The sequence below is a fragment of the Hesperophylax consimilis genome, chromosome 16 (assembly GCF_061612785.1).
Source record: "Hesperophylax consimilis isolate HC1 chromosome 16, BYU_Hcon_1.0, whole genome shotgun sequence".
In the NCBI taxonomy this organism is placed as follows: Eukaryota; Metazoa; Arthropoda; class Insecta; order Trichoptera; family Limnephilidae; genus Hesperophylax; species Hesperophylax consimilis.
This window is the reverse complement of record NC_142851.1, coordinates 18,144,542-18,170,394: the sequence shown is the minus strand read 5'-3', so window position 1 is coordinate 18,170,394 and position 25,853 is coordinate 18,144,542. Positions and strand designations below refer to the sequence as shown.

General features: G+C 36.1%; 1 protein-coding gene across 1 annotated transcript in view; it reads right to left on the bottom strand.

Moving 5' to 3' along the window:
* Window positions 1–2,656: 2,656 nt before the first annotated feature.
* pros (homeobox protein prospero) overlaps window positions 2,657–25,853 on the bottom strand; it is a 156,218-nt gene continuing 133,021 nt past the window's right edge. Inside the window, exons 6-7 of the mRNA XM_089640992.1 lie at window positions 5,170–5,314; window positions 2,657–4,492 (exon numbers count right to left, since the gene is read on the bottom strand). Of these exons, the coding sequence (XP_089497118.1) occupies window positions 4,313–4,492; window positions 5,170–5,314 (325 nt within the window). The 3' untranslated portion in view covers window positions 2,657–4,312. The remainder of the gene's footprint in view (window positions 4,493–5,169; window positions 5,315–25,853) is intronic.

Below are 25,853 nucleotides of genomic sequence, written 5' to 3'. Positions count from 1 at the left end.
TGTTCTATTTAGGGCCCTTTTGTATTATTTTTTTTTCGTAAAAAATCAACATTTTTGAAGGCACTTTTGATCGGACGAGGTGGCCCAGTGTATTTTTTGAATGAATGATGCCTAGATGCCAAAATTTTGTATCAGAAAACTGCGGATAAACAGGAATATTTTTTTATATTTGGTCGCCTTCGTACTATTGCAATCGGTTTTGTAATGTGGTCAGTGTCAAAGTGGCTATTTCAGATTTGAGAGCACTCCGCCGGGATCCCCTGGCCGCTCGTGCAGGGAGTGGGGGTTGTGGGGCAGGTAGGGTGGGTGGGGGGAGGGGGGACCGAACAAGTAACTTCTGTACAGTAACACAACATCGGAGGATAACAAACAAAACGTCAACTGAACGCCTATGGGCTATGAAGGTGCTCCTCAGTCGCTAAGAGATTACCAACAATTGTACATATACTACATCCCACAGTCGAAAAGAATAGTGAATTAATCCTAACGTGTGTCCAGGGTGGACGCGGCGCTGGGGCTGCGGGGCCGCGGGGCGCTGGAGGCCGGGGGGCGCTAGGAGCGCCGGAGCCCCGGCAGCGCTGCGAGCGTACCCTGCGGGTCCCGCTTTGCCCCGCAGTGCCACCTCCGTCCACCGCTCGACAGACTCAGTTCCGAACGCGTGACAATTTATTCTCTTCTACAGCAAATCATCACACTAGATAGGATTTTTATAAGAAAATAGAATTTAAGGCAGATTTTGGTAAAAATTACACACATTTTTAATATTTTTTTGCTTAATTTTTTATAAAGATAAGGCGCGAAGGTGCTTCAATTAAGCTTGTACTTTTTTCGTGATATTTTAGACCGGGGGTTTCCGAAACATTGCCAAGAAGTCGATATTGTTCTGTAACCTAAAACGGATCTGTTAACAAATAAACTAAACCGAATACGATTCACCTCCATAGTGACGTTACGGTGGAAACTTGAAACACTTCTACGCACCCTTATACAAATATACAAATCATACAGAAAGACCGAAATATTCATCGAAACGGCTGTGTGCAAAAAGGAAAAGCCAAATATTCCTTATCAAACTGATAGCCAAATAATGAGACATATCCTGAAGAGATTTGTGTCGCTGTAGATCGGTGAACTGAAAGTATTAGTGGTGCGCACACCATCAGGTGACATGGTGGCAGTGCGCACCACGTGGGCCGGCCTAATGCTGCCCTGCCAACTATTAGTGGTGCGCACGCCATCAGGTGACGTGGTAGCATCGTGCACCACTCGGACCGGCCCTACCCGTGCCAAGGCGCGTCGGACCGGCCTAATGCTGCCCTGCCGACTATTAGTGGTGCGCACGCCATCAGGTGACGTGGTAGCAGCGTGCACCACTCGGGCCGGCCCTACCCGAGCCAGGGCGCGTCGGGCCGGCCTAATGCTACCCTGCCGACTATTAGTGGTGCGCACGCCATCAGGTGACGTGGTAGCAGCGTGCACCACTCGGACCGGCCCTACCCGTGCCAAGGCGCGTCGGACCGGCCTAATGCTGCCCTGCCGACTATTAGTGGTGCGCACGCCATCAGGTGACGTGGTAGCAGCGTGCACCACTCGGACCGGCCCTACCCGTGCCAAGGCGCGTCGGACCGGCCTAATGCTGCCCTGCCGACTATTAGTGGTGCGCACGCCATCAGGTGACGTGGTAGCAGCGTGCACCACTCGGGCCGGCCCTACCCGTGCCAAGACGCGTCGGACCGGCCTAATGCTGCCCTGCTAACTAGACTAGGTCCCTTCTCTGAGACCTCTCCAGCTTTCAGAGACTCGCCAAACCTCGCTCATATGTACAATTCTATGGTTGTGAAACTCTATTCAAGGAATAGCTCTGAGAGACCTTATCTCTAGTGTTTATATTACGTCAATCCAGGGTTTTTATACATAATATTGCACGGGTTGTTTGTAGTTAATGCGGTGTGAAGACGTCATGAAACCCTCCCTAATTTCGATGAGTTCAATCACAAGAATCTCTACAGTAGTTATTAGCCCTTAATTAAGTTTTATAAAATTGAGTAACTATTGTAATGGTTTGTCAACTTTATTGACTGAGATAGCTGTACACTTGGAAACTACTTACTCTATTACAAGTTACGAGTGGATATACAACGAAGTTATTTTTATATTCGTTCAAATTATTATTATAGCCATCCCTTCTAACAACAAATTATTTCTCTTGATGAATTTAACTATATTTACAAAGTCAAATATTCTCTTCTCGTGGTAGGTGCAACATTTTGCCCGCTTCTTATCATATTAGAGGGATACATTCAAATCTTAAGTTGTAAATCTATCGGTTATAAGTGTGTAAATTATTTTGCTATTTGAAGAAGTCAGGGTGGGTTTCATCGCGTCGTGTGAATAATCCAGTTAAATAGTGTTTAGGTATAAGTATTGTATTGATAACGGTAATCAACGGCCGACCAGAGTGGAAGTTAGTAGTTAGTTATACGAGTCGCCGCCATATTATAATTAAATCACACTGATTATTATTACGGATAAATAAATGACGAAGATTATAAAGGTCACTATAATTATGAACTACTTAGTTATGACTTTTCCTGCGTGTGCCCCGTTCCTGCTGGCAACCTTGCAACCAACGCAACGCCTTAAGATGGCTTCCGGTTCCAGCCATATCTTCAGCGGAAGTGACTAGAGGAAATGGTACCTGGAGGCAATGCGCAGTAATATTATTTATATGTTTGGCGTTTGGAATGCTTCACATCTTACTGCGCAGTTTAAGCGATATATAAACAAAACATAATACGTACAAATGAAAGGGATGAAAAAATAACGAAACAATAATGTGGTAAAGGAAAAAATTCATATAATTCAGATATATATTAAGTTCACATATATAAAAATAAAATAAGGCTAAATAAATCAATCATTTGGTTTAAAATCATTGGTTTACATATTTAACTAAAAATAATAATTGTTTTATGTACAGTGATTTGGTATAGTAACTTTAGGATTACAGGGACACAAAGATGAACAAAACATGAATAAATAATAAGAAAATGTGTTATCAGATATCCCGGGGACCAAAAGGGTTGACTAGGAGACTCACCACTGGTCGCTGTGCGCTAAATCTACCTTCTTATCTACCAACCTCCTAACTACCCATCTCTTAATTACCTTCCCTTAACTACTCTCTTCTTAACTCTAGCTCTAACTCCCTTTAATCCTTCTCCTTAATACTATCTAATCTAAATAATTCATAAATTAAAACCAGTCAAAAGAATTGCGCAAAAATTCTGAAGTAATTCAATAAAGTGTTGTGTATATTATAATTATCTATACATGTCCTGAAGTCCTCGACAGTCCATTTTGCAAATGGCATGCTGGTTGGACTTTAAATCTTTGGGTTATTTGTTAGCTACGAATTAACGCACTTTGTTCGTTTGGTATTTGTTTAGTGAGAAAACTATACAAATTCTAGTAGCTAATTTACGTTAGTTGCGGCGAACCCGGCTGGAATTATTTACATGTTATGTCTACTCTAGTCTGGTCCGCTGCCTCCACCAGTGCCAGTTCCACCAGTGCCAGTTCCACCGTCGCCAGCTGCCACAGGGGAGAACTGCCTGGGAACTGTGCCCAGACTGGTGACCGGTGACCGGTGACCGGTGACTGCTCATCAGACTGAGCCCGAAGCAGTCAGTATCAACTTTACTCACTTCGGCCCGCCGACAATAAATTGACACCGTTCATCTTTATAATACATGGCCGTTTGATCTGTCATATTTTATACAACTTAAATCGACGAAGAAAACCGAAACAACACAAAAAATGTTGCCAAAATTACAATAAATATAAATTTATAAACGTACAACCACAGAATAGTTATAAATCTTGTTACCGTAAAATTACAATATTTTTATCATTTTTAAATTTCATAGAATTTTGAATAATTTTATTATTAAATTTTTCCTTAACATTTTTATTTCGTAGGACAATAATTTTTATTTATCAATTTTTGAACTGAAGGCCTAAATGCGAGTGTCGTCTTTATTGGTGTGTAATATATAACTTTCTTTAAATTTTTATATTTGTTTTATCAGCGCCAGTTAATTTCTGATAGGACATCGACTAGCCTTTGACACCCGAGAAGGGCCTAATAATCAAAACAGTCCAGCTTTAAAAGCTGGTAGTCAAGATCCGTTATGTAAAACTTTTAAACATAATTTAAACAGTTTCTTCCAAGGTTCAAAAGCTGGCCCTGTCCTATCTTCGTTTTTAACATAGTTTCATCTTCACTGGCTCCTGGGTTCTTCTTGTCGATCTACTCCAGCTGCTCCAAGAAGTTGGGAGACTTGAAGTATTCGGGAACGGGATCGTCCAGTCTGGAGATGACCTTGTAGATGGATTTCTTCCAGGACTGTTCGGCGTCCTTTCCCCCCTGGATGGCCCGGAAGAACTCGCGAAGGGTCTGCTCTACAACGTACCGGAAATTGGATGGGACCTGAGAAAATACAGAGAATCGTTAGCTTCCTGAGAATAATGCACTAATGACACCCAGGCAGGACTGAGACATTGGACAAAATAATATTTGAAATATGCACAGGATCGTTGTGAGTAGTAAGTATGTAATGAATTCAAGAATTGAAACTGAATAACTGTACAAAAATAACCATCTAGCTAAGAATTTCTGATCAGTTAAGACTATCACAGTGCAACGTATTCGTAATTATCTAATCATAATTATGTAAAATCAATTGTATAAAACCTAATACCAAAGATGGCAAGAGTCCACTCAACTTTGCAATGAGCTATCTAAATTTATAAATTGTAAAAGATATTGGTATTATTAAAGTTTCATTGTAAACTAGCTGTTCAGATGACAATTTTAACTAAAAACTGTTTCTGTACCGTGCAAAGCATCGGTTTTTTTATAAACTTTACTGAATTTGGTAAGGAATCCCTCAAATTCAACAATGATTTTGATCCAAGCAATTTAGCAATTCGAAACGCGAAACTTCGTAATTGCTGATTAAGTCACTGAATACTTATAACACGACCAATTGACTAAGATCTTTGAGTGTGTTATTGTGGGGTTGTGTGCGAGAGGATTGTGTGCGAGAGGGTGGTGTGTTGGGAGGTGTTTGGGGTAGAGTTATATCGCACCTGAGGGCCGCATACCTCTATGTGGTTATTCCGGTTGTAGTGAAGGTTGAGCACGCGGTAGATCTCCGAGTCAGCGGCCACGTGCAGCTCCTCGGCACTCTTTACGCCTTCACTAACCGCCTGGCGGGCGTACTTTTCCATCTGGATGTAGTAGAACTCTCTGCGGATAAACAAAACAAATTGCCACGTTAGAAAATTTGACGTGTTGGGGAGTTACGACGAAATTTTGAAATTATTTCGATTACGTTAACCTTTAGGGAATATAAATAATCAATCAAAATTTCATCTCAGTTCTATTAAACTAAAAAATCACTTCAGACTTGTGGTAATGAAAAAACGAAAATTGTCTAGAAGCAAGCACATTACTATAAAAGCAGATCAATAACTTAATAAGAAATAAGCGACAATTTAAATTATAATCATTTATTTTTAATTCAGTCGATTGATTTCAATCAATACCGATTATTTATTTTAGTTTTTCTGCTTCATAATTAATAGTAGATAATTATGGCAAGGCTCATAAAATGCGAAACGTTCCAATAATGCCAATTCAGATGAAATTTTCGTCATGAAAGTAAGCTTCCATAACACGAAGCTGCAAAAAAGTGTACCAGAGAAAACTAGAAACAAAATTGTTAATTAAAAGTCCTTTTGTGTCGCTTTAAGCCACAAACAACGCATTTTCTGTTTGATGTGGAAACCAGGCAGAATGCTTTCTGTAAGGCCCGAGAAGTAATATCTGCCTTATGCGTACAGTTGTAGCTAGTACAGTACCTGACTACTTGCCTCAAGTGCGGTTGCATTAAACCAGACATTCTTAATTAGCTGCTTATTAATAACGCCTTCAATTCTTTATCATTTTGGGTGGAGTTAGATATTCAGTTTAGTATTTAGCGCTATTTGTAATCAATATTGATTGATTAGCAGTAAAGTTTTCTGAAAACCGCACAAAGTACCAGCCGTTCTCATTCAAACTCATTCTCAAAGCAAACTGTCGATTTTCTAATGGGAAATAGCGCAAACATGCATCGGTAGGACTTTCCGTGGAGTACTTGAGAATGAAAAGGCAAACGGAGAAATTCAGACATTCCTTTCTGCAACATTCTGCATTTAGAAAAAAAGTTTTTAAATAACGCGCCAAAAGCGCGCGGTTAGAGCTTGCAGCCTGTATGGGCGGGTTTTACTTTTAGGCATCATCGGGAGCTTACGCGGAATTAGACAGAGAGAGAACAGAACAGAGTGCGGAAAGTAACAGTGGTGAGAATGAAAACACACTCAGCTAATCGATTCTCCTAGCTTTTTTACTACATATTAATTACTAAGTTAATAACCTAATACCGACTGTAAAATTTGGAAGAACGTCAAAGGATCGCTAAATGTACTTGAAATTAAAATAAGTACATTTTGTATTACGTATAAGCCAGGACATTTAATTGTTCCTTCGAAAATTGGACCATAAAAAGCATTCAAATGTGGATAAAATATAGCAAAAAGTAAGTATATAGGGTAAATCCGCTTCTTAAACAAACCAACACTCGAGATGATCCTCAACTGGCTCTCTCGTGTGCATCTTTTGTTCTAGCAAACCGGCGGGTGTGGGTGGCAATTTTTCGCTTCACCTATTGCAACTAGTTGCGTTGTGACTGGTAGTGACTTACACGTTAGCGAATGTTTAAGAACTCTCCCGGGAGATGCAAATGAACCCTTAACGAAATTAAAATTAAAAGCAAATTAAAGCCAATTAAAAAACTTTCTCCGGAGTGATATCGTTGACGTTTGCAAATGTAAATAGTCTCAAATCCGCTGGTGATATTTCAGTTACGTCATAAACCTGAAACGTGTTATTTTCACATGAGGGGCAGGTGAAAGTTCCTTTTGTTTTTCTTCCCGGCTCCCTTGCGAGATCATCGCATTCAACCCTTACTTAGCGAGATATTAAATGTCTCCGACTGCCCTTCTTACTCCGTCCTCCGCACTACCTGTGCAGTGTGTACCTATTGTGGAGTGGGCTTTCTCGCCTTCAGCTTGCCACCATTGTCACGGATCTGATACGTTTTCAACTGAAATTACCGGAGTAGAAACGCGCAAGAGTGACACAAAAAATCTTACCCAGTGGGATACAATCACATTAGTTTTTTTCACCAATTTAATAATTGTTCCACATTTAAAAAAAGGGAAAAATTATGTGTTTTTCATTCAGTAATATTTCCCAATACTGTTGGGGAGGGGGGGTGGGGCGAATAGGAGAGAGTGGAGGCTGGGGCCGGCTGGAGCGCTGTACAGATATTCTGTGAAGTGAGCCAATTAGAAGGGAAACTAACTATAGTGGCTTGGAAAACACTTGCGACATATTAATGAAAAAATGTCATTTGTACGTTCCCGTCTCGATTATTCACCGGAGACCGCGTTGAGATTTTTTTAATTAACTTGCAACGTAAAAGAGAACAATGGATAGAGTTCATCCAAGTATCCAGTAGGTTAGAAATAATAAACAGACATTCGGAGCTTAGATGATGTGATAACTGTGCAATAATTCTACAAGGTAATAATTCCAAATTTATAAAGACTTCTTCGATATTACACGTTTTTATTTTTTATGCAAACATATTGCATAGCTCTCGTAAGCACTCTGGACACTGGCCCATTATGTCCCACAGCGATCTTCCGTGTCTCTCCTTAGTTTACAAGAGATGTCATCGGGTGTTGGCTATGTCTTACAACTTGTTTTGCACAACACAACTTTTACTCGTTAAGTTATAATGGAATAACCAAAAATTGACAATTCAAAAAAAAACTCGTTGTCTAAAAACTCTAAGCGTTTCGTGATAAAAGTCACAGGTATATAGTTATCTAATGTGCTATTATCCACTATCTTAACGTAAAAATGTTAGGCTGATGGTCGACTACAAAAGGAATTTGCGAAAACCGCACCGGAGCGAAGCGAGCATGTCACATCTCAGTGTACCCTGTAGGTCCTACTCTGTTCACGCTCGAATGACGCGCATAAAAAAAAACATCGTAACAAAGTACCCCGTCTCCCGCCCGATAAGGGCCCCGTGTGTGATACTCCAGATGGAAGCTGCACCACTTTTGTATCGCGGATCTGTCGCTTTCTCTTACGCCTCAGTAGGCGGGAGAAATTAACCACATTTGCTCGCGCGGGCGGCGCGGTGAGGGCGGTGAAAGCGGGGTAGGGCGGGGTGGGCGGCGTGCGATTTTTTTCCAGCTGAATGTGGGCGGAAGATGTGAATGGCTTATCAGGGGAGAACCGCTAATAAGCCTGGCTAATTTTCCTAGCCTAGTGGCAGAATGCGCCTCTCGCGCTGTAAGGGATGTGACTTGTTCATTTTATTAATACTCATGTCAACTTTTGTTACATTTTTTAAATTATTTCACACGCTTTAAAAAAATAAAAACAGAGATTTTTTAGAGCAGTGTAAAATAATTAGCCTGAGAGCATTGTATTATAACTTATAAGATGTATACATAAAATAGTTACTTCTTAAACAATTTTTTTAAAGAAAGACAATCTTTCCCGGTTTACGAATAACCTGATATAATAATCACCTTCTACCATCACAGTAAGCGGAAAATATTAATTGTATCGTGAGGACTTAGCCAGCAGGCGATCGAACCCACGACGCCTGGGTGGGAACCAGACACAATGCCAACTTAAAAAAATAAGCCTCTTTTCTTGATCTTACTTTTCCGTTAAGCTTTAAAAGAAGAAATCGTTTCCAGTCACAAGGAGTCCCGAACCCCGAAAGTCCAAAATAAGTAAAAAATTTTTGATCGGTGAATTTTGATAGTTTTTAAGCTTTAAAGGACAAGGGTTTACAAATATTTTAGAGTCTCATTCAAGCTTCGATGCATTTAAAAATACATTAAACAGCTGATATTAACACCTTCGTGACGGTTTTTTTTTTAATTTGATAGTTTTCCCACTTTGGACTCGATTTAATGACGGAGTTTATTTACTAACTCAAAAACAAAAGCTCAAATCAAAAAAGTTAGACCGCAAAATCGACTCCAAATGTGATGACGATTTAAATTTTTCTTGTTTGTAGGTACTGTGAGTTTTTGGACACCGTGTATATTCGCAAAAATTATAATTTTGGTGTTGATCTTAAACATATGCGAAAATTACTGATGTAATGTTCTGAAAAAATACATTCGCTCATTGATGCAATGAGTGACCATTGTACTTATAATAGACATCTTCTGAAAAGAGAAGGTGTCAAAAATTTTTAATGTTTTGTTACAAGGTTCGTGCAACCAGGAATACTTACCCAAAGGATTTTTTTATGATTATTTCTTTGTTTCTTTTCGCTGCCACTGCATTCTTGGGTGCTGTAACGGCAAACACTTGCAGATAAAGTGGCAACAACACTCGGGCGCGGCGGCCAAGTGACGTGTGAGCATTGCTTGCAACTCACGTCTCCCGCCCTCCATTTCGCCCCCTCCCTACCCACCCGCCCCCGCCCACTCGCTACTCGCAAATCAACTAATTACTGGAGGTGCTCGGGGAAACTTATCATGAAGGATCCATCCAGTCTCTATCTACTAGCGGATGACAGTTGACATCTATGCTCTATGTAGAGAGATAATAATATGTCCATATTATGATTTAATGATAATTATTTAAACAACGTCTTTCTTTTCCACTGGAAAGGTAAGGTTTAATAGGGTATGCACCTAAATATAACATGCTAAGATCAGAGGCGGCCCGTGACTAAAATTGCTCGCAAATTCACTCACTCAACTTAGTTAAATTTGTAAATAAATTATCTATATATAATAAAGCATCTCTGGGGTAAAGGACACACAAAATCTCGCGAAACCGTTTAAATTCATCGCGCATGAGTGCCAATGTGTGAATGTTGTAGCGCTAACATTGTAACTCAGTATTCCTAAACAAATTCATTACAGATTTATTGGATTATGCCAAAGTCGTGCAAAATTCACTTGTCAAGGCGCTCGGCGCATGTGTCGATAGTGCACGTCTTGAGATATATATCTGCACTGCTCAAACACGTGATTTGCCGTTACGAGCGTAATCTGTGTCACTCGTGTCAACGTTCAGCCGCCCACTACCGCCTGATGCTGTAAAATTTTGTGCACAATGACAAATGCACGAGTCGTTTGCGATGGCGAGGGAGTCTTGTACCGGAGGAAAGCTTTTATATGAGTTATATGAAGACTGAAGACAAGCAGTGCAATGCACAAAAGCACATACCATAGAACCGCTTCCTTCTAAGATGTGAAATGTCATAAATTGGTTTTTATTATGAATTTAGATATTACCTACCTACTGCTTTCTTGAGTTTTAAATCATTGGAGGACTTTTGTGAAAAGTAAAAGTAAAAAAAAAACTTTATTTGGCGATACGTCTCAAATATTTTTGCCTGTAATAAATCAGGTTTCACAAAATATTTGATGTATTAAAAATCTAACGGAAATAAAATCAAAACAAAAAAAAATCCCTTACCATTCCATGTTGGTATGTAAGGTACTATCTGCCCATCCTTTCTTACAAAGGCAATTTACCCAAGTCGGTTGCAATATTCGTTGAACAGTCTTTGCACCCGAAAGTCTTGTGACTTTGAGAATTAGTTCCCGTGAGAACTTTTTTCTCCAGGCGACCCCAAACAATAAAGCCCGCCTAAGTGACTTCTTACCCTCCATCTTAGCACGGGGTATTGTTGCTTCTTTTTTGGTTGTGACATGAACCCTCGGTCAAAGATTGCGCAGTACTAAAACAATTTTTCCAATTTGTTTAAAAAAAAAGTTATAAGAATTTTTATTTTTATTCTTTATTTTTAAATAGACCAATTTTAGCAATTCTGTACACCTACCTATCTATTTAAGCTATTTAGTTATTAAATTGAGCGGATATTAAGTTTTGTAGAAAAGTAGGAAGGTAGGTACAACCGATTTCTCTATATATATGTAGATACCAATTGATTTAAAAACCAAAATATGTCATTGTTTTTTGGAAAGTAGAAAATAGATCTTACGAAATTGAAAATAATATCTAATATTAAAGAAAAAACTGTTTTGATTATTCATTTTTTTAATATTAGGAACGGTATACCCATTGCCCGAAGAAAGTTTTTAAAAAGAATTATCATTGAGAGAGTGACGCGTCGTTGAACTAAATGTATAATTCCTTATTTGAAATTTAAAAAAAAGTTACACATAATACGTAGTCTAATATTAAGTAGGTAGGAATATATTAAGTACCTACTTAAAAATATCACGATTCCAGATGAAATTTTGATTGTGATTTATGAAATAAGATATATTTTAAAACATACCAAGGACGCGAAATTTTCTACTGTTCACAGAACTACTAGTATTTATAATTCATACCAACATAGGACTTTAAGATTTTCACACGATCTTTCCAGGGGTTCTTAAGATATTTTTTTAAAGGGGGGAAGTTATAACGCGCTGAGTTTACCGGTATTTCTATCAAGCTTCGACCCTATTTAATAAAAGTTCTCAAAAGATTACGACTAAATGCTTTAAGGTACCTACTTGTAAAATAACTTCTCATATGATGTTTTAAGATTTAGAGAAAAAACAAATCATTGTAATCCTAGAAAGCCACATTTAAAAAGAGGTGATAATTACCCACAGATGATGTTAATTACTATTGAAATATATTTGTACAGCACCCTTGAGGTAATTTTTCACGAAAATGGCGCTAAATAAATTTGCCAAATATTTATTGTTTATTAATTAATTAAAATGTTTTCTGTAATATTAAAACTTTTGAATATTTTTTGAGTTTCTTCGAAATTTGGCAACATCGCATAAGTCATTTCAAAATTTGCAGCAGATGTGTGCATCTATTCACCCTTATTTTTTTTCAATTTATCCTCATCCCAAATCTTGCGCCATTCACTGGAGGTATAAATCTTAAAAGAGAATCCGGCGGTAACTTCAAGTTTCGGGGAGAAACTAACAAAGGAATCTTCGCTCTTACCTGCGTATTGAAATCATCTTCAAGACGTTTCCTAAGAAACCCGGAGATACGGGAACATTGTATGCTTCGCCCCAAGACGTGCGAACATTACAGGTACATATTTCAGAATAACCTTGGTAGATTCCTACAGAAATACTTATATTTAATTTACGTTAAAGAACTGCAACATAAGATTCGGTTAATAGAAATTCATAGAAGCTTTAGGTATTGGTAATAGATTATTTAAAAAATCTTACCAATCATAAATCTTTTGGAAATTTTATAATAAGCCATAGTCTAAAACTTCCGGAAATTGTTTGGTTTCGGTGGCCTCCTTATTGTACCTTTTAAAATGTCTGCTCAGAAGATTGTCATTTCTGAGCACAAATTGCCTCCTGTTTATATTATGTCTTAGTTTTAATATTCTTGTTTTGTCCTGCTGTTATTGTTATTCTAAGTTTTGTCATCACTTTGTATAAACAGGATATTTAGTTTTTCACTTGTAGCAAACACTTTGTGGGTATACATAATTATAAGAATTAAAATAAAATAACTTTGTTTGAATACCACTTTAGTACAATAAATAAGTTATTTTATTTTAATTATTAAAAGTATATTTAGTGTTATAGTATTAGATCTGTATTGGGTAAGGCGCACCGTAGGAATAATTTTAAGAACATTACCACTAATACCTACTAAATTACCTTTTTAAGTTTGTTATAGTTAAACGCACTTACAGTGAAATGACACTAAAATGCGCTATTTAAAATGGTTTTCTGCTGTACCTAATTAGAAGATTATATCACAATATTATGGTTTTATTGGGTGTAGCCTAGCAACCAGAACTGACGAATAAGAAATAGTGTATCTTTTCGTCGGATTTATTTTATTTATTCCGTTATTTTTATTTTGTTCACAGACAGCAGAAGATTGCGGTTCTATTGTCAAATTTTTGCAACAAAAGGGAATCCCTCTCACCCTCCCTTGTGAATTGTTAACCTACTGAGAGTCATATATTCCAAAAGGGGCCATGTTTTGAGGCCGATTTACGAAGAAACTCACCCCTAATTCCGTGTACAAAAGATAGAGATTCCTATTGAAATCCAACAAATTTTAGTGGAGATGAGGATATTGTAGTTTTAGCCTGGGATCGTGTCTACAAAATATATGAATACGCCGATACAAAAATGGAATAATGTATGAATGGTTTTGGTATTGATTTTGTATCCTAATTCACATCAAATTTAGGTAAGCACCTAATCTATGTTCGATATTTACTCAAATAAATGTAATCTTTCACATGAATGGTGGTTTGCTTATTATTAGAACGAATGTATCTGAATTATTAGACTGTAGAATGCATGTTGATACCATTATCATTAATAAGAATTGGCTCATTAAGTTAGCATACTAATGGTGGCATATCCATTGCAAATGATGTGTGAATAATTAGAAAGGCGCGCAACTAGTCGTGCCCTATGTAAACGAGCAATAAAACATCGCAATCTTATTGCGCTGACAAAGTAGGTACCTAATCAGAACACCTAGAAAGAGTTCAAACCCGCATTGCATTGATGTAAAGCGATCAAAGGAGCGATCAAAAAGTTACCCGACACTTTAAACCGGTATTACTTACAGTTGTTTTAAGAATCAAAGAAATTACAATTCAAGTGTTCTATTTTTTTTTCTGGCTTTATGGTTTTCACCCCTCAGGCGTGTTCTAGGCCATCATTTCAAATTATGGAGAGAGTGAAGGTGAATTTACATGTTAATTTTATTTAAATGGGCAATTTCAAAATTATGTGGAATATTCGAGTAGAGTTCATACTTAAGAGAGATGAGATGTTTAACAAAAGGTAGTCAGTTTTAAATAAAGCTTGATAGAAGGGAGGATATTTGTTTAGAAAGGGACAGCAAAAAACATGTGATCTAAAGTTACCACATCTAGACTACCCAAAGTATAATCTGGAGGGTAAACCACGCGAATTTTAATAAAGATGAGAAGGAACGGAACAACGTCCAATTCTCATTCGAATAAGTGAGGAAATTTATTTTTCGTAATGTAGGAATTATTAAAGCCACGATTATGATGGGATAGTCATTTGTATTGAAGCATATCAAGATCCGTTGGATTGACTAGCACTGTTTCAATACTCTGCCTAAACATTGATGATAGAAACATATCAAATAGGGGAAAGTGTAAGAATTTTATTAAACAAACAACTGTTATGATTTGAGATTTACACTGCGAAAAGAATTACAGTGATTTATTTTTGGTTACTATGCCGTGTTGCGCTTTTGCCTTCTTTAAAGTGACGTGAAAACTTGTTGTAAGGTGTTGATGGACACTCCAATAATTGCGGCATAATAACACAAAAAATGATCACGATAAAACTCAATAAATGTTTACCGAATCCAATAACACCCACCGATTTTTGATTTTTAGTAGGTGCACTAATTATGCGTCCATGCTTCGCCCGAGATTTTGATGGGAAAATAATAACGTTCCCCTCAGCACATAATATCCCACATTTTATACATAAGTCAAAAATAGAATAAAGTATTTCTTTATTAATTATTGCGCTTTTTCTCCTCAGTTATATTCGGCAGACCCTCCTATGCAAATGACAGGAGCTCGATACGAGTAAAACGGCACCGCGAAAGGGTATTGACAGGTACAAGCAATAGGCCCCCATACTTCTACCGTCTACCGATACCACACGGACTCCCGATGCTAGGAACTAGCGATGCCTCCTTCAGACCGAGCGGCATTTCGGAAATCCTACGGTTTCAAGCAGATGCGACCCAAATACATGTTTTTAACGCTCATGGTGGCGGCCGATGGATGATGGCTGATTTCATCGCGGTAACAGAAACTCGATCGATTGGGTATATTGCTTTGCAGTTAGTACAAATAGATATAAATTGCTGTCGGTAGGCAGTTAAGTACTGCTTGTAATAGGCAATTAATGGATCAAACCAAAGAAAACATAATTTTCTGTAGTCTTAGGACAGATTATGAGTACCCAAGAGCAAATATAAAATTTAAATATATTAAATTCAAGGAATAGTAAAATAATGGTTAATAAGTTATCTATCTAAATGACACACACATGTAAATTTTAATAATATATTGAGCGAACCCACCTAATTGAAAATTTGGAATCCCTCAAGGAACAGTTCTAGGTCCAATATTGTTTTACAAATTTCCCCGACGACACAGTGTTGATCACAGAAAGGGATCTTTTGAATGTATGTGTGGACAACGATAGATGTTCAAGCTGGTCCGAATAAGTTTAGGACACCTGCCCGCAGTTCCCTCTTACCCCGCACTAGTCATACTATACAGTTCATCACTACACAAGCAAAAAATTATTAAATATGATTTACCTTTACACACATAGTGGAAAAAAAACAGGAGATCACTTTGATTTTTTAACATTGTCACTCTAAATCCAAAATAATAACTACGTTTTAGTAGTTCGTTACGTTTAGTGAACGATTTATGATTTAAAATTAATCGTAACATTAAATAAAATAAGAAATTACACTTAATGACATTATGTATGTTTATTGTCAAACGTATCATAATAATACTGACCTTAGATTTATTATAAAACATTTAAGTATTTACGAATGGGTATTTCGGTGTGACCTTCGGTATAATTCGGTATTTCGGTATGATTCGTTATAATATTCGGTATTTCGGTGGGCATAGAGAAAAACCTCTGTGGTTCAGAAACTTCGAGAAAATGTTTTGTGGAAATATGTAAAACGCATTTCGAAGCCTCTCCCAAGTTCACGGATCGTCCGTTATGTTTTCCAGAATAGTGGGTCTGGATTAACGGATTCGTTAATTCGCCTTGTTCGTTACTAGAATTTTCTCAACTAGTCGCTACCCGCCACGGCTGGCCGAGCAGGCCGCGGTCCGTTTGAGGGGCACATATTTACGTTTTTATATTTCACAAGAGCAGCCGCCTGCAGTTTCCTCTGCAGGAATTTCAGCACTTGAGTGACCAAAGCCAGAGTTGGACAAAAAACTGAAGCTAGTTTTGCGTGGACTAAATTGACAACTCGTGAGGTCACAATCTTTATTAAGTGCTAGGAATATCTTGTACTTATTTTCACATAAGTAGGTACGTAAAAAATACTTCCACGTTTTCGAAACTTTATAAGGAGTTTTTCTTGGGTTTGTTTTAGTTCCAGCCTTAACAGTGGGTGTGACAATAATCAGCACAGCTATGATTAACATGGAAGAGTAATGGACGGAAAAATGGAGAAAAAAAACAGTGAAAACTTGAAAAGGGTTAATAAGATAAAGTACTTGGGAATAATATTACACTAAAAAAAAAATTCTAATCCTTGAAAAAATTTGTAAAAAAATTAAATTAAAAACAAGTATACTTAATTATAAAAACAATTGCCAGCATATTGAAAGAAAGATGTGAAAAATATGAAAGTAATATATATTATAGATGTATAAGCAATATGTAAATTTGACTAGAAGTGAAACTGTTTAATAAATAAATGTAAAAATAAAAAAAAAAACAAAAAAGAGCTTACTTTTATTGTAACTGGTAACTGGATAAACCAGATGGTAATTTGAAAGTTTAACGTTTTAAAAAATCAAACTTTTTGAAAAACACACGAAAAAGGTTTATACTAAAAGAAAGGGTCAACAGATTTTTAGTTTTTCAATAGAGTAATAATTAAGTTAGTGGTTTATTCTTGACCCTTGCCCCAGCCCTTGTGCATTACTCTGTTGGGAATGAAGAGCTCCCTCCCCTTTTCCCTGACTATTTCCCTCCCAGCCGAGAATGACCGTAAACCTAATGATTTTCTCTCTTTGCACATTTACTGGCCTATGCCTTTACTCTTCCACCCCCTTTCCGCCCCGAGCGGAGGTTTCGAGGCCTCTCCAAACTTTTGTGCAGCAAAAACGAGGTTTTTGCACTGTTAGCCTACGCGATTTCACTCATGTGGTCAAGTATAGAGATATATTATATCATATTTATATAAATATTTCTTATATTGAATTATTATGAGACTGAGATTGAAGACGAGTTTCCAAATATACAAAATACCTAACTAAAACTAAATCATGTAATTAATTTAACACCCTGAAGCAACAATTACCGTTATAAAATTTGGCCTGACTCTATTTTAGTATTGTGTACCCCATACTGGAGCACTACAAATATCCCACGCAATACGTTAAAAAAATTGTCTCAACTCTTTTTATTGTATTACTAGAAAATACTTTGTATCAATAAAAATATTTTGTATTACTACCTCATACCTCACTTAATTTCAGTATTTTAGTGCCTCATACAAAACTCATTCTGAAATCGTGTCCTACCCAACACTAGTCTAGTGCATTTCGCAATGATAAGCTACGCGACTTCATTAATGTACTTCAGTAACAACTTCAGTCAAGTACCTAAAGAGATTTTTTTCAATTTATTTTAAATATTAAATATTTATTTATTTTATTTTAAATGCACATTTACAGTTATACATAACCAATAATAAACATACATTTTATTTTAATTTATTAAGTAATAATAGCGTTTTTGAACTGGTGAATATTAAGTTGGAAAATATCTATATCAGGGGACAGGTAATTTAGTAACATAATCATTTTTCCGAGCGGCATTACTAATGGTAAGTTGGTTCTGCATTTTGGAACGACAAAGGTTCTGTGCCTGCGCGCTCTTGTATAATTGTCGGGGACATAAAACTCAATTTTTTCTATAATATCGGGAATACAGACGTTACCATTTAGAAGTTTATATGCTGTTATCAGCAAAGCAGTTTTCCTTCTATCGGTGAGGCTATTAATACCCAGCATGCCGGACAAAAAGGCTGATGGATATAACCAGGGATAATATCCGAAGTCTCTAAGATATAAATATCTCAGAAACTTCTTTTGTACTTTCTCTATCATTTGAGAGTAAGTTAAATCCATTGGTCCCCATATTACAGAACCACTTTCCAAAATGCTACGTACTAAACTATAGTATAGCACACGAATCGCGGCCGAGCTGCAAAAATGTCTGGAGTTGCTTAGCACAAATCCTAGCATTCTTAAAGCTTTGTTGCATATCGTTTCTATGTGGACGTGAAATGTTAAGTGCGTATCAAATGCGATTCCCAAATCTCTTGAAATAACAATGTGCTGAAGAGATGAATAAGACATTTTGTAGTTATAGTAAATCGTTTTGTTTGCCTTGGTGTAGCACATAATGGAGCATTTCTTAATATTAAACCCTAATTTATTGGTATGACTCCATTCGACGATAGAATTTATATCACTTTGTAGCTGCAAGCAATTTTCCAAAGATTTTATTAAAAGGAATAGTTTCATGTCATCCGCGAATAAGAGAAACTTGGAAAATTTTATGCAATGGTAAATGTCATTGATAAATAGCGAGAAAAGTAAGGGTCCAAGATTCGACCCCTGTGGAACTCCAGAGTTTGTGATGAAGTTGGAAGAGTGGAAAATACCATAAGTTATGTATTGTTGTCTATTTGAGAAATAACTTACAAATAGACATAGAAGTTTCGCTGAAAATCCAAATTGGTCGAGTTTATTTAGGAGAATAAGCGGATCTACTGAGTCAAAGGCTTTTGCGAAGTCATTGTATGATACATCTACTTGATTGTTACTATCAAGAGCTTGAGATATGTACTCCGTAAAAACCATTAGATTAGAGACAGTAGATCTGCCAGACCTAAAACCGTGTTGCTGGTCAATTATAAAGGGTTCAACTTGGGTATAAATGCATTTATGAATTATTAGTTCAAACAACTTGGCTGGAGAGGATAGGATCGCCACTGGTCTATAATTAGAGACTGAAGCCTTATCACCAGTTTTATGTAACGGTGTAACTTTAGAGATTTTCCACAGGTCTGGGAATATTCCGGAGTTAAGTGAGAGATTATAAATATACGCGAGAGGTGTTAATAAGGGCTCAAAGCATCCCTTTAACACGAATGACGGAATAAGATCCGGTCCAAAAGAAGTTTTGGATTTTAATTTTTTAACAGCAGCGGTGATGTCAGTGTTTGTAATATTTTGAATATCAACATTCTGTGCTTTTGTTGGCGTATTTTTTCCAGGTATAAAAGATTTCAAGTCCGCAGCTTCCTTACTATAAGTTGATTTAAAATAGTCTGCAAATGCTTCTGGAATATCTGCTCCTGAGAAAGACTGATTATTCCAAGTAACATGGTCAACAAACCCGCCATCACTTCTTCTGGACGAGATATACTTCCAGAAAGATTTGGGATCGCATTTGATATTTTTTTCAATAGAATTAATATATTGCACATGTGCTAATCGAATACTGCGTTTTATTTTTGTTCTAAGTAGACAAAACATTTCCCGGTCACTCACCATTCCAGTTTTCTTCCATTTTTTGTAATTCATAATGTTATATTAAAATTGCTCAAAAAGGGTTAGTTATTCAAATATACAAGTAGAAGAACTAATATTTCTTAGAAATTACATAATTAAAGATTTGTTTTAGTATCCTGAAGCAAGCAATTATGCTGATAAAGTCCTGGGTATAAGGTATTGGTATTGCAATGATAATCTATGTTAAGGGCTTTCTTAAAATAACAAATATAATATCAAATAATGTAAGATTGTAGGTACTCCCTCATAATTATCTGTGCCACAATGTGCCGAATTTATCGAACCTAAAAATGTGGGATAAACGGCAAAATTCATTAGCTTTTCACCTCAGTAAACAGTGTTTATAATATGTTTCCATATTAATCTTTTGATGAATATTATTAATTTAATCGACTGTCCAAACCGAAAACCAAACACCGATCACTCGAGTGGTTAATTGATTTAGTATCATTATATTGAATTAGTATCTCCAAGCGCGTATTTGGTGACATTATATTCTACCTTTTTTAAGACCCGTGCTTTTCAAAATGTTTGCCTAAGAAATTTATTTGTTTAGCAAAGGTCATCAAGGTTTGATAACAAATAGTTTAATAAGACTGGAATCGTTTTATTTTATAGCCAAAATAACAAGTAGTAGAACTAAATATTATGTTTCAATTTAGTTCCCATCACTTCGATATAATATTTTACTCAAATCCGCAGTTCCAGAGGAATCTGGCACGTTTCTAACACCTCGTGTCAACAGGTGGGATCGATATTGTTGATTCGGCGGCTGTGTCCAAATATATAATGTATATTGGGGTGGTTAATTAAATTAGGCCTGATCAACTTAACACCGCGACGCGAACATACATCCCTGTTACAAAGCGTTTAACCGTTTAACCCACTCCAGTGGTGGCGCATTGTATCTACGCGGTCCAGTGTCTAGCGGCCGCGGCAGTGTCTGGTATTAGTACCGCCGGTACCCGGTAGGTACTGTAACAGAAACCGTCCAAATAGCGGTACCTACTGCTAGCCTGCAAATGGACCAACAATTAACGTTATGATTACCATTTGACTGCCGAATTTGCAATATTAAACAATGTTTTGATTTAAATGCGATAGTTACTATGTTGTAATATCATTTTTCTGTGCATATTTATTTAATGTAATATCACCGGGTACCTTCTTCAAATCAGCGTTTTCGAGTTGAAGACAAAACTATCACAAACGGACTAATTCCAGTTGTATGCGCGTGAAATTTAACATAGTTCACGTTCAAATGAACTCAAATTTGCTTTAAATTATAATAATAATCAGACAAGCGATAAAGTAGGTACCTTCTTATAATACAATATTTTAAAACAGAAAAAAAATTATTCACCCGTTTCAAAATTTGAATTATAATATCCCGTGATTTTTCACAGGTCTGCGCTAGTTTGGAAAGTAGGTACAAGTTAAGTATTACCACCCGGTTTTAATTTAATTTGCGAGCTGTATATAATTAAAAACCTAGGAATTCCCGTCAGTTACATAACGCCAGAGATCGAAAGTCTAGTATTTTTGACAACAGATTTTTGGATTTGAATTAGAGCGTGTAGGGATAAACATTATGAATACTTTATCAACGTAGATTGCAGGAATATGATTCCCTTTACAAACTTCCATAACAATAAATAATATTTTGTACTGGTCGTTCCGCTTTGATGGCAACTGAAGTGTTCTATTTGAAATATATCTCCCATCCTTTCCTCCCCTAATCAATGCTCATTCACCCTACTTAAATTCAAATCATGGATTTCGTGATGAACTCCAAATCACAAAAAATTATAATAATAAAACAAGCATTCTTGAGGGGTGCTTAAATACTACTCGACAAGTATTAAACAGCATTTAAACAAATGTGACATTTAAAAGTGTGAACGTACATATTAAAATTTATCGAATTAAACAGCAAACATTTTCAAATCATTTAAAATGTAATTGAAACAATGAGCGTAGTAAATTAATTAGTGTGATTGGTCGATTGATTCATTACCATTGAAGTTCATTGTCACAATGTGTGATAATCAGAATTGCAGATATCAATCATAGTAATAACATCATTGTTAAATAAAATGTTCATCAGTTAAAAATTTTGTTCAAGTCCAATTGCGCAATTTCAAAAATGCGAGTAAAAATTAATGAATCATTCAGAGAATTATTGGGATTGAATTAAATAATAGTTAACAGATTATTATTAACCACAAATGGGGTATTTAACATAATGGTTATCTGTATGTTAGTTAATAGCTAGAGCAATCAGTGGTTAAACTGGTGTGAATGCTAACCTTACGCCTATCAATATCAATAACCCGAAAATTAGCCGCATTGTAGCCAATTTCATGGGCTGCGGGTAGTGATCGCCCTCGGTACATATATTCCATCTACGTAGTCCTATGCAGGCTTTCTAGGCACGTACACGTACAGTACAGTGTACACTGTGCACAGTGTTGTGTACATATCTGAATCGTGCTTAGTACACCATATTGAATATGCATAATCTAACACTATCTAAGATAAATATACTAGAAGAAGCTTGTGCATCGAGAGCCGATAATATTGCGATGTCCGAATTTGAGCCTAATTTTGCACCACAAAGGGTCCAACGCGAATGAGTTTTTTTTCTGACACTGACAGATTTTCCATCATTTTTGTATGGATTTGACTGTTGGTTGGTGACGTCTTTGGTTTATTAAGTATTTGAGGGTTAACCGCAATGACAACGGAATCAAAATCATTCTTCATAATAAATTATTTTGCAATGAATGTTAATACATCGTTGTTTAGTGTGTAATATATTGTCATACTCATCGATATCAACTAATAGTTCAGTTTGTAAGCCTCGCGGCCAATATGATTCTAATTGTCCCGTATTTAATCAATCAAAACAAAATTTTCTTTGAAATCATACTATTTAATTAAGTAGGTACTTTAATACCTACCTACTTACTGAATTATAAAAATTTAAATAAGGAATTCTAAAAAGTTTAAAAAAGGAACGACATTATCTCAACGAATATTTTTAAATTTTCTTCGAACAGGTGTGTACTATGACATTGAAATATTTCGAACAAAAAAGTAAAGATAAACTCGTTGATTTCTCATTTGAAAAAATAATCTTTAATGAACCATTAAAACGGCCACCATCTTTAAACGAAAGCAAAAAGTAAAAACAAATTAAGAGACAGAAAAAAACGTAAAACGGTAGAGTAAATAGATATGTCGTTATTAATGTGATTTATAAGCAACAAATCTTTTGGTTTATTAGTTAAAGTGGACCAAAGGGCATGTCTTTTAAATTATTCTACGCAATTTCTAGGTATTTTTTTGTTGTAACGATGTTAAAAGCCATTTGATAACGAAACACGGAACCATATAAGTAGTGAATACTTTACGTTGTGAAGCATTTACCTTAAATAATGAGGGGCTGTAAAAATATGAAATAACGAAGGTAGGAAGTACCTACTATTTAAGTAAGCCATTGCGTGATGATGCCCGGCTCGCTGGGTTCATTTAGTATGATGATTTACATAAAAGTGTTTGCCGCTAAGACACGACAGCGGAATGATACACCGTTTTCTAATTTAATATCACTTTTCCGCCGGGTTGGGTAAAAGCTCTCTTATCTTGTCCGCCGAAACGGTCGAAGCAGTTATGAAAGTTTATACGTGTCACGGCATGGAATTAAATTAAAGAAAATGTGTTGAAAACAAAACAACCCTTATAATGAAACTACATAAGAATCATTTCAAAACATGTTCTTTAAACAAATGTTGATTTTGTCACTACTAAAGTCACTACCCCGTGAACGAATACTAATTTGACACAACTCAACATTATTATTTGTACCAAAAAAATCCTTTCTTAAGTGATAATGATGTGTTTTCAATTTAGGTAGGATGGGTTGTTACACAGGATTTGAAGAATTCGTCATATTTCAAAGTTAAAATTCAATCTTGTGAAAGTTCTGTTATTATTTCAATTTGGGCAGATTGATTCACAGTATTTGGACAAAAACAGAACTTGAAAAAGATTTTCGAACTTGAATAACTTTGAAATTTGACGAATTGTTCCATAGAATAAAGACGTGCTTTCCATATAAATTTAAATGGATACAAATGTCCCACTGACAGTACCTTTTGGTTCTAGACCATTTAATACACGGTCTGTCTCTCTTACACTTGCCTGAAATTGTATATCGCTATCCCATCGAAAAGAAACACAATTTTATATGGAAATAATTTTTGAGCCCAAAGTTGGCTTATTTAACAAACAAAAGGGACTTACTAAATACGCCTTCAAAGCACTTCTTGGGTTATTCCTTATTCTATGAATTGTTAAAATTTTGTGAAACAACTGTGCTTCGTATTTATTATAAACTCCGCACAATTTTCAAATAAAATTCAGTTTCCTTGGGTTTAGTTTTAGATATTACAACAAAGAATTACGAGTAAGTAGATACGTACATAACTATTTCGAGTGTTTATGAGTATGTTTAATTAAAGACATCCCCTTTTAAAAGCTCTCTTATCTCTCCGATGCGATTTATCAATCACTTTAAATCCTTGATTAGTAGACGATAATTAGTCAGAACCTTCGCGGCCCATTTTCTGATCCACAAACTTCCGCCCAAAGCAAACAATTTTCCTAATGAAACAAAGTGATTAGTCGATACACGAAAAGAGGTAGGCCGCCGTTTTCTCAGATGTTAAATATTTTCCCAGAATTAAATTTTTTATTTTCTAACTTGTCAGCTTTAATGGTGATCGGGGCGGGTAATGTCACAAGGGAAAAACTACACAACCGCAAATTTAGGAGTGTCGGACGCACCTTTTCCTTTTTTCCTCTGACTTAGCGATATGTTTTATTTTTTATGTAATATTTTATGACTTCTACTTATCTAGCTTGAGCTTTTCTATTACTAAAATTCACACGCTAAAAAATATTTATGTGATATTTTAGACAAAATATATATTTTTTTAAATAACAAAAATTAGAAGTGCCTATATAAAGTTCGCTTTAGAGAGCTTTACTGCGATTTATTAATTTTTACAACCCAAGTTACATTGGACCTCTTAGCGATAGGACCACAAGCAGTTTTCGTAATTATTTCGGTAGTTGCTCACGGATTAAATGTGCGAACAAATCGTGACAGTGCTTCATGAATCTTCCGCGTGAAAATTTAATTAGCCAGAGTATAAAGTAAAGAAAAGAGTTATGCTAATGTGACACAACACTCGTATATATTACTTTAATCATATTTATAACAAATGAGTGTAAACCACACCAAATATCACTTCGGCCACAAAGATAATAGCTGCCACACGCCCACGGCCTGATACTAATATAGACACTGTACTGAATACTAAATCATCTGTCACGAGGCGATGGTGTGTTCTTGGGCGTAGGTCTCAGGGGACGAGGAGCTTTCAGTTGGTAGGTACTGTTGGTAGTTGATAGCGAGCGGGCGTATGTAAAATGAAAACAAGAAATGGTTCGCAGATGGACGGGCTTATCGCCTTGCATGTCAACTCTGCCGGACTTAACGGCCCTTTGGCACAGCAAGTGATAAGTTATGGTCTAATCACAAGGGACTTACTGTATTTAAAGAACTTATAGTTGTTACACCCTGACTTAAAATTTTCGCATGTTTTTTTAAATATATTAATTATTTTATTTTCTTACAATTCATCTGCAATATTTTGCTCCGTCTCGCAAAAACTGGTACTTATTATGCATGTTACTTCTTGGTATGGCCGAGTTATTGAGCTTATTGGACATTTAATAAAGATAGTTCAACTTATGTTTTACATAACAGGAACTTCTGTCCATTATTAACTTTAACATACCTTTGAGACGTACACGATATAGAGTGCTATTCCACACGCTTAATTATAAAACAAATGCATAGTATCTAATTCGACAATTAACCGAGCTCTTCATACTCTAAATAATATTTGTCTTTACTCTAACATTGATATTTTTTCGGATTCGCTGCCCAAATTCAAACGTGGCATCATGTCAATAATTTAAACTATTCAATTAGCATACATACACACACACACTCACACCTATAAACTACACAAGTCAGCTGGTAATTAAGGAATAAACATACCACTTAGTAGACATTACAAGAAAATATATCATAGGTACACAACATGAAGTATCTTATTTCTGTATATTGTTTCAACTCTGTAAATAATGTACTGTTTGTTTCTATAATATACATTAAAATAAAAATTTAAAAAAATATGTTCGAAATTTCCAACCCATTTCCATTATTAAACT